The sequence below is a fragment of the Centrocercus urophasianus genome, unplaced genomic scaffold, assembly GCF_019232065.1.
Source record: "Centrocercus urophasianus isolate 14NV4802_14NV808 unplaced genomic scaffold, USGS_Curo_1.0 seq_30, whole genome shotgun sequence".
Classification (NCBI taxonomy): domain Eukaryota; kingdom Metazoa; phylum Chordata; class Aves; order Galliformes; family Phasianidae; genus Centrocercus; species Centrocercus urophasianus.
In genome coordinates, this window is record NW_024884867.1 from 4470116 (window position 1) to 4480551 (window position 10436).

At 46.5% G+C, this 10436-nt stretch overlaps 1 protein-coding gene across 1 annotated transcript; it reads right to left on the bottom strand.

Moving 5' to 3' along the window:
* Positions 1-52: 52 nt before the first annotated feature.
* On the bottom strand, positions 53-1858 carry MIF (macrophage migration inhibitory factor). Its single transcript, XM_042828928.1, has 3 exons — positions 1678-1858; positions 1074-1246; positions 53-314 (listed from the first exon to the last, which is right to left on the bottom strand). The coding sequence occupies exons 1-3, from the start codon at positions 1783-1785 to the stop codon at positions 248-250; spliced, it is 348 nt and encodes a 115-aa protein (XP_042684862.1). The 5' UTR covers positions 1786-1858; the 3' UTR covers positions 53-247.
* Positions 1859-10436: the final 8578 nt, after the last annotated feature.

Here is a 10436-nt window from a genome sequence, read left to right on the forward strand (position 1 = left end):
AACCACAGCAATCACCCAGCCCCATCCACAACTGAAGGCCACACCAGACAGCTTATTTCTAAATCTTTATTTGTTTTCTACACAGAGAAAACAGAGGAATGTTGAAGCAGCAGTACTGAAACACACTAACGAGGAGCCATCCATCCGTGAGTGCACACAAATAGCACAGGGCTGGCTGTGTGGTGGTCTCTAACGGGCAGCATGAGGGAAGGAATGGGAGCAGCCTTTGGGCACAGGAGGGAGAGCTCTATGCAAAGGTGGAACCGTTCCAGCCCACGTTGGCAGCATTTATGTCAAAGTAGTTGATGTACACCCTGCAGAAGAAGCACAGGAATACACAAAAAATGAGTTATTAGCTAGTTTCTGTAAGCAATGAGTGAGACAAGGCAACAGGATAGAGGAGAGTGCTCTCCTGCCTCCCAGAAACAAGAGTTTTTACTGAAACCCATTTAACATTGTGTGATAACCTCCATCAGCTGATACTCCTGGAGCCTCTGGAACCATTCTTTCTATCCAATACAAGCTCTTCAGTCAGGAAGAACTCGGGCACCTTTTGGGTAGCAGCCTGTCCACAATTCCAGAGACCAACCTCTTGTTTCAGAGCACTGCAGTCTCACACAGCAGACCAACACACAGCCCAGAGGCTCTGTGCTTCTTCCTTCCAACACGTGGATGTGAGGCAGCAGGCTGGTTCTGCCTATCACTGCTGCACATGGGCACTCCCCAAAGCTCCACCTGTGCATGAACTGTCTGCAGCCTGCTAATTCCTACTTGCCTGTGAGCTCCAGCCTACTACTGCTTCTCCCTCGTGCTTTCAGGCCCCACCATGAGGAAACATCAGACCCCAAGAGTGAATGAATCTGCATTGTGGACTCTGCCAACGCTCAGGTGTTCTTTCCTACAAGGCTTTCTGGAGAACTTCCAAGGGAAAGATGCAGGCAACAAACTTTAAAACAGACATGAAGAGCTGCAAGAGATTACTTTGTGTTCTCCTAAGCACTTATTGCTGGCTCTTTATGTTTTCAATGAAGTTTCCAAAGCAGCAGCTGAAAAGGACCACATCCCAACCCTACCTGTCTGCAGATACGTGCAAGTGCTTTGCAATCATATCGCACAGCAGCTTGGTGTAGGTCTTGTTCTGCTGCCCTCCGATTTTGCCAATGCTGTAGAGGCTGCAGAGAGCGCAGGGATCCGTGGAGCCCCCAAAGGACATCATCTGATCAGGTACGATGTGCACAGCTATGTACTGCAATGAACAAAGAGGGAAGAGGGTTAATAACGCGCAGCCCTCTTTGCAGGTAGAGCACTTAACAGCACGGAGCGTTATGCAATAGCGCCGTGTCCTTTCCGAGGCCGCGGTGAAGCACAGCGCGAGTGGCACCGACCCACGAGCCGGGCTCTGAGGCCAGGGGGATGGCGAAGGCTGCGTTCGGACCGCGGCCACGCGGCAGAGATGGAGGCCGGTGGGGCGGGCCGGCTCCGCAGCTCCCAGCGCAGCCCATCGCCGCGGGGCAGCACTGCCGGGCTGCGATTGCCCGGCCCGCGACGCTCGGCTCGCGGCCCCCCCGTAGCGCTCCCACCCCCCCATTCGTTCCCCACTCATTTCCCATTCATCCCCACGCGGCCCCGAGGAGCGGCCCCGCGCGTAGCGCTCCCCGCCCGCCCCCCGGGCCTCACCTGCGCGGGTTTGCCGGTAGCCTTGGCCAGCTGCTGGGTGAGCTCGCCCAGCAGGCTGTCGGGCACGGCGTCCTTGCAGACGTTGGTGTGGATGGTGAACATGGGCATGGCGGCGGCGAGGGGCTGCGAGCGGAGAGGAGCGAAGGAACCGCGAGGGATGGCGGGGCTTGCAGTGCGCGCGGGGCTGCGCCGAGCCGGCCTTAAAGGGGCCGCGCCCTGCGGGGCGGGGATCGGGGTGGTTCCTCCGCAGGGCCGCGCACCGAGCAGCTCCGCTGTGCCAGGGCCCGGCCGGAGCGCGGCTGCCGCTTTCTGCCGTTATTCCTGCTCGGTGTTACGACGGCGAGCATATTTAGAGCGTGCGTTACTGACTGCACGCTGGAGTTGGGCCCTGCTGCTCCGGGCGGCTCGCACACAGCCTTACACGCGCACGTGTGGGGCTGCCGTCCAGGATTCCGCAGAATGGGGAGACTAGCCCTGATTGATGCATGATGCATTTTTTTCCTTTTGACAAATCAAGTAATTCGTGCTTTTTTTTTTTTTTTAATTAAACTGTGTGCATAACTTTAATAACACGTGAGGGAAAAACTTGACTTGTGAGCATGATAATCTGTGATGTTCTTCAGTCAAATTGAAAGCGATCTCTAACTCCTCGTTTCCATCTTCACACCATATTTTTCCACTGGGGGGAAAAAAAAAAAAAAAAAAAAAAAGCAGAAGGGATTTTTTTTTTTTTTTAGCGATGACACGGTGTGAATCCATTGGGCGGCGAGAGGCAGCCTGAGCCGAGCCTGCCGCTGAGCTCTGTGATGCTGTGATGCGGCGCACGTAGGCTGCGGAGGGCACCCGGCACTGCCTGAGCTGCTCGGAGTGACTCACGGGAAGGCAGAGGGGAAATCAGGGCTCTGCACCGACGGTTTCCAGGCAGGAATCAGACGCATGAACTTTCAACAAAGTTTTACTGCGTGTGCTAGAGAGCTTGACCGTCCATCTGCATGGCACATGTGAGCACACGCAGCCCCGAGCAAGGAGTGGAGAATGCCGTTTGAAGCTGCAGGGCTGACACGCAGCAGTCCCGGCTCACACAATAGAGAGGCACCTGCAGTTCCATGCTGTTTTATCCCTTTGACTCTTAGTATTTTCATGGCTTCTAAAAATGAAGCTAAAACATTTTACAGAAGTGCATCAAACAGCTTTCTGATGATGTGCTACAGTCACACCAAGAAAGGCGAAAGGAAAGGCTTTTAGGTTCCTTATTAGAGAGTGCAAAGCAAGACTGGTAACAAGTAGGGGTGGTCTCGATGATACTTTGTCTCGGAGTTACCTTAGGAAGGCACAGTTCAGTGTCTGGATGCTCTGAAAACCACACAGAAGGCCTGTAGCACAGAAAGGCTTCCAAAGAGACGTCGGGCAGGATAAGGAGCGGAGAGAGCATCAGAAAACAGAGGTGTCATTCTTTGAGCTGGTGTCTCTATGAAGGTGGCAGACTGCTTTCTGGAGAAGGGAGCAGCCTCCTCAGCTGGAGGACTGCTGTGTTTGGAGGCTGCATACCCACTGTGAGAGCACATCTACCTGCCATCATGCCTTGCTTTCTCAGCATTCAGCACTGCCAGGCTGTGAGCAGGAATGAACCACGTTTCATAAGATACATTGTATTTAGGTTTGAGGAAACACCTTGCTTCCTTGGTTGTGCTGCTTTGATTCGCTGACCAGTTGCCATATGTTATCCCCAGAAACCTCTTCTTGCAGGTTGAGGCACAGGCGTTCAGTTAGAAGCTGTTGTCTGCAAAGCAAGGCTGTGATGGGCGAAACGGGATGTTCACAATAGTGCTTAAAATAGGGGTGAGAGGGGGTTGTAATTCCAGAAAAAAAAAAAACAAAAATCAGATGTGTTGTGATCTTTTTATTTTTTATTTTTAATAGTAGCATTGTTTTTAAAAGAGATTCAGGAAACAGATCTGTATTCAATCTGTTTTACTTTGGAAGCAAATTATATTATCTGACCTAGGGCTTGAATAATAAATTTTGTATGGAAATCTTCCTTTCGTAATTCACCACTTTGACATCTGGGAATGGCTCACTGTGCATCTCCCTCATTTTGAGCTGTGCTCTAATCTTCATGTCATTGCAAATTGTTCTGTGGGTGAAAAAGGGAGGGCAGAACAGTGGACAGTGGGTTTTTCCACTTGCTGCCTCTGCCTGGTCTGAGCTCAGAGACACTACTGGAGCACAAGTGTTTCTGCAAAGCAGCTACATGTGCACGGAGTTACAACTAAGGTGGACCTGGGCTGCAGTCCAGCTATTTTAAGTAAAAGGCCTTCCTTCTTGTGAAGGAAGACCCATAGAGCACACCGATAGCTTCCTGACTTACATTTAAATACATTCTGAAATCAGGTCAAGATTGATGTGTTTAAGCTTGGCTGGGCTGCCCAGCATGAATGGGGCAAAGGCATACCTACATGGAGAGCTTGTCTTCAAACAGAAGATTGCCTTGTTTAAAAGAGAAGCTTCTATTAGGAATATCTGAGAAAGCTCCCTCTCATCTCAGCCATATCTCCACAATAACATGAGATTCTCAACTCAGGTTCCCACTGGATTTCTACCTTTACTTAGGCAGCAGACAAGATGTTAGAACAGCAGGGTGTAGAACTGTTGCTTTTTACCTTTGTGCCAATTGCAGATAACATGAGCAGAGCTTCAGTATTCAGAAACCTGGTGAGTGTTAAAGGCTAAGCTGTCACCACCTCAGAACACCTCAACCAAAGGTGGTGTTGTTCCAGCCCACATTGCCAGCACTGATCTCAAAGAAGCTGACAAAGCCTGAAGGAGAAGACAGATGCTGTTGGCTGCTGGGAGGAGAGTGCAGCAGGAACCCAGAGCTCTGTTCTTCTCAGGGCTGCACTACCTCTCTGCAACTTACATGCTTCTTACTGCAGATTCTGCAAGGTACACTCAGGTGTTGCTCCCCCTAAATACCTTGTCTTCTTGCATTCTGGAGCTGGTGTTGTTTTTCTGCTTCTTGTTTTAAGGCGATCTCAGGATGCTGTATTTAAAAGAGTCTGCTCTGCAGCAGACTGGTGTACACGTTCAGGAGAAGCACTAGAAATGCTTCTAACCAAATCAGAGCTTTTTTTTAGTAGTCCTCCATCTGTACCCCACAGACAGTGGTGAGGTATTGGTCCGTATTACTCAAATTATCAATTTAACAACATGGAGTTATTGCATCTGTCCCTGGGCTTGCACACACATGAGATCTGTGGTATGTATGGTGACTCAGCCTCTATCATTTTAACCAAGACAGATTTTACAGCCTTTGGACTTGGCAGCTCAGGTAGTTGGCTCCTTTCCTCTTTTTAACTGGAGAGCTGCCCTACTCATTGGGCATTCAGCATCTTTAAGCCGAATGTTAACAGAAAAACACTGGACTGCAAGTTTGGGATTAATAGGTTTAACAATCTGTGGAAAGCCATGTCAGACAAGTGAGCTCACCTGTCAGATGGTATTTTCGGCTGTTTGTTTAGCAGGTGACAAAGCAAGTTAGAGTAGACTTTGTTCTCCTGCTCTGCTGTCTTCCCAGTGTAAAGAAAGCATGTAGCACAAAGGTCTGTGGAGCCAGTAAAGGACATCTCCAAATCAGGAGAGATCTGTATTTCTAGGTACTGCTGGAAGAAAGAGTATTATCCTCCTTTGCCACGTTTGGGAAAGCTAAAAAATCCCAGAAGATATCTGCACACCTGAACTGCTAGGAAAATAGTTGTATCATTGTATGGCTTTGAATTTCTCCTGTATGTATGTATTCTTTGCATTCTCAGACCTCATAAATATCTCTGAAAGTCACAAAGATGAGAACTGTTGAAGTACGACCACACTCCCATGGTATGCCATTTGGAGATGTGCACTGTCATCCCAATTTATTGCAGAAAGGCTGTTTTCCTAGCTAGAAGGACTAGAAGCTCATAAAATAATTAAGAACAATCCCAAGGACTTGTAGATGCTTTTTACCACTTTCAAGATAGCAAATACTTTAACTCTTGCTCTTCTTAAGTTACTTTGCAGCCCAGATCCTTCTATGCCTTCTGTCTTTGTCTTGAATATTTTGTGCTTCCAGTCTCACCACATCCAAAGCTTTCATGTGTTAGTATCTTAGTATCTGTATAGATTTGAATTCTTTTCCAAGACATTCACTGCTGTGATAAAGGCCCAAACAAGGATGCCTTACCATTTAGGTCTTGATTTCTACTAACTGCTCCAGTTGGGTAGGGATAACTGTGGGAGAAAAATTCAGCTCATGTGCTGGGCTGCTGCTCCAGATGTGAGCAGCTGCCTCTGGCTGGCAGCAGGTATTCATTCCCCTTTTGTACCCAAACATGCCTGAATCCTAGGACACCCCTAACAGAGAAAAACACCCCAAAAGCCATGGGTGGTCTGGAGTTTGCTATGCAAGCGAACACAGCTGAAAGTAGGGCAGGAGGCACACAGGCACACATAGGTTTTCTCCAGAGGAGTGAATCGTAGAAGTGCTCACTGTCTGGCAAAGGTGATCTTGCAGTGAACGCTGATTGCTGTAGATAATTGCAGCCATCAGCCCTGCTGTGCCCAAGTACCTACTGGAATGTGGTTCTGGGTGCTGTGCCCAAGTACAGGGTAGGAAGGAGAACTTTGTGATGTTGTCTTTACTGACTGTGTGCTTTGGGTGGGAATTTTGGGTACTGCAGGAGCCTGCTGACCTGCAGTACACCCAGAAGCCCTCCAGCCCTGTCCTCCAGCAGGCTTTCCCTGCCTGTGTGGGAAGTGAATGCTACTGGGGTTGGCAATCACACTGCTCCAATCCTGCATTCCAGAGAGATTTTGCACCTCACTGACTCCTGCTGCAGTCTTCCCCGCTGAAGTAAATGTGAGCCGACACAGATGAGGTCTAGATCAACATTCCTCTCATTAAACAAAATACAGCTCAATCCTACTTTTGTTCTTGATAGCAGAAAAACTGGAAGAAAGTATCCATGTTAACATTAACGAGCAGCCCGCAGTCTTCCCTGCTGCTAATACACAGTGTCAGGTCCTCGCACTGGGGAATCCAGGGATCAGTTCCTTTGGCATCCATCTGGCTTCTGTTATTACCCACGTTTATTAGCAGCGCATCGCTGGAACTCAGCAGCAATTAACCCTCTTGCTAAAACAAGCTAGCCCGAGTACCAGGGGTTGTCTGGGTAATTAGTCTTGGCTGTCATTTACAGCTTGTTTGGGTGCCTGGAACATCAGACCGCAGCAGATGAATGAAGGGGATCCCACTGAGATCCCACTTTCTCAGCCCGACTTCCCAGCCAGCCTCCCTGTGTCTCAGCCAGCTGTGCGCCAAATGTCTGCACACACATGCCTTTAAACATCTATCTCAGAAACAGGTTACTGTTAGAAAATAAATCAAACTCAAATATCAATCTGCATTATTTTCTCCTCAGAGCAATTTGAAAATGTTGAAGTAGGTGTTTTTTTTTTTTTTTTTTTTTCCCCAGTGCAAAATAAACCACAAGTCTATTTGTGAAAAAAAAATAGAAATAGATCAGGATTTTTTCCAATGGTCCCATTTCCTGTGAGAGGGACGCTCTGCATTCCAGCCCATCCTAATCCTTTCCTTCTCTCTGCCATAACTTGGAGACTCTCTCCCTTTCCTATTGTCTCCTTTGTCACGAAGGAGTTTGCGTCCTTTCCAAAAAAAAAAAAAAAGTCTTTGTTGTTCCCTGTCTATTTCTAAGTCCCATTCCATGTCCCTTCCACATTGCTGCACAAACCTGCTCCAGCTGCATCCCAGCCCTGGCCTCTAGCTTTATACCCAGGGACTGTTATGCAAGAACTACCAGCTGATGATCCCCCTCCCCCATACAGCAAGTACTGGTTTGCAGGACTGATGATTTATGAAAACATTATTTATTTGTGAAGAGGGGTAGGACACAACCGCTTCACAGAAGCAGTGCGTAATGTTCCTGCATGTGTTGAGGAAAAAAACCCACTCCGTTTATGGTTTAACCTCTTTTCTGTGGAAATAAGTCTTATGCAAGCCTAAAGTACTCTTCTGACTCTTCTGAGATAGCTAACTTCAATCAAGTATGGCAGAGATTGACTTCCTGCATGTTTAATGGGATAGGCTGACTGTGCTGAGTTCTGTTACTGGCCCCAGAGAAAGAGGAATGCTTTATTGGATGTCAAACAATCTGCCTGGAAGAGACTCAGTTCAATCATTCATCTTCACGTCTGCTGGCTTTCTATCTCTGAAGCAAGTCAATTTGATGAGGACATCCAGCCACATAACTGGCTTTTTAAATCTGTGACCACAAAGCAACCAATTTCTCACTGGTCAATGAAAGCTCAGCACCATTAACCATCCACCATTACTGAAAAGTCTGTTGGTCAGAACCTCCACTGGTCCCCAACGGAGGAAAGGTGACACCTGGAGAAGCCTTCCTTCCCTCACACCGATGCTCAAAGAGCTTCTCGGGTGCTCACGAGGGCTGACATCCCCAGAGTGCTATCATGGAGCAGGCTAAAAGCTTTTCTCAGCCCAAGTCCGTGTTCAAATTGGACATTTTTGAGCTGCAAAATGAAGCTGTGCTCCACAGTGTCCAGCTGCAGGAACATCACTAAGGGCTCTCCAGCCAGGTTCTGTATGGCGTTGGTCAGTAGCAGTCAGTGTGGAGACCAAGCTAACAAGGTATGTGGGAGCTTCAGACTGCTTCTGAGTGCTGTGCTTGCTGGAAGTGATACAGGAACGCTGATATGATGCTGCCTCTGAGCTGGTAACCACAACACAAACCCAATGAAGAACTCGACTGGAAGCAACAGAAGCTTTTAAAACTTCCTTCCAAAATCTCACTGAAATCTTGCTGCCTTATCCTACTAAGTGAAAAAAGCTGTTCCAGTCTTCTCCATGACAACCTCCTTCTTCATGCTTCTCTTTTCTAGAAGAATCTCACTTGATCCTTGCAGTCTGACTTCTCTTGTGTTTTTTCCCTTTGGCACATCTCTAATCTGCTCACCTCTTTCTCAAGGTGGGGAGCCTGTGGCTGAGTGGAATACTGCTGGGGTTCAGTGCTACCTTGTGCACACAAATGAGATATCCCTCTACTTGGACATCATTTTAACACTTATTTTTGTTGTAATCCATGATACCTCCTCAAATCCTTAGCTCTTTAAAGAATTATTGCCTGTCTTTTGTGCATTTTGATATTTTCTTTCTTAAAAAGCACTTTATCGGCTATTGAAATAAATTTTCTTGACTCAAGAACATCTCCAGCTCTTCCAGTCTTACTCTGTGTCCTGTCCATGTATTTGGATACAGCCTGATCATGAAAAAACAGTGACATAGTAAGGATTTTGGAGGCTTTTTGAGAATGGGAGGACTATAATGTGCTTCTTCTTGCAATTCTCATAATTATTTTTAAAAATATAGGTGGGTATCTCAGTTGTGAGTTCTGGGAGTAAAACATAGCAGAAAATTCCTGATGTGATGGAGACCTATGAGCTGTGACAAAACTGTTCCAAATGTGCTGTTAATTCATCCCTTTTCAGTGTTAGTGAATAGGCTCTCCTGCATCCGAAACATTCTAAAAATAACAAAAATACTGAAAAATCAAAAAATAACTTTTCTGGGCATGAATCCTGTGTCAAAGCATTAAAAACAAACTGATGTGACAGCTCCATCCGCAAGGAGAGGAACTGATTGCTGCAATATTCATGAATCTCTGGTGCAGTGATTTGTTGGAAGCAGGTGGTATGATCCAAAGCATTTAGTGACACAGCATGCCATAGTTGTTAGTGGTCACCTGGAAAAACTTAGACTGTATTTGTAATGAACTTCACAACTTGTTTTCTTCTGCTGGGTACAATAATCTCTAGGTATTTGCAGCTTGCTTATGTAACGAGGGAAACATTTCCAAAACAAACTCTTTTCTGAAAACGTCTGATGTCATTCCCAGAAGCTGATGCACCAGCCTGGAAACCAGGTCCTTAGATGGCACAGAAGCTCTGGAGAGTGTGCTTTGCTTTATAGGAACCACTGAACCTCTTTTACACACAGCAATAACAGTTCAGCCAGCCCTTCCTCCTGCCTGGAGTTGCTAGGATGTTCTCCACTGAGCTTCCCATTCTGTCTCCAGAAGGAATGTCTCACACAACCATTTCACCTGCGATAGTTTTTTCTACTTACATAGCTGGAATGCTTTTTCCTATATTCCTTTGCTAAGATTTGAACCTACATTTTGTTGAATTGCCCCAAACCGTGTACCTTGCTTTTCCTCTATCAGCCTTCAAGTCAATTATTTTATTTTATTATCGACTTCTACTTTATCTCTCTTTTGTGACTGATGAACATTCGGTCTGCTTAATCCTTCCTTCCTGCATTTGCCTCCTTAAGTTATTTGGTTAAACACATTTCTGGATACTCTTCAGGTGTATGTATGGTCTTGGAGCAGGAACGGACCCTGTAGACCTCTAGCAAAATGTCTTAGAACTATAAAATACGTTAGGAAAAAAGGTGATCTAGTTTTTTGGGTTTTTTCAAGAAAAAAAAAATTATATCCTGTAGATCTTAAAACTAAGTGACAAAATTTCCTGTTAGAATGTTTAGACATGAGCAAGAAATAAAACTCTAGCATAATGAATTTCATATCTGTATGAAAAAGAGAAGAGAAGAGAAGAGAAGAGAAGAGAAGAGAAGAGAAGAGAAGAGAAGAGAAGAGAAGAGAAGAGAAGAGAAGAGAAGAGAAGAGTAT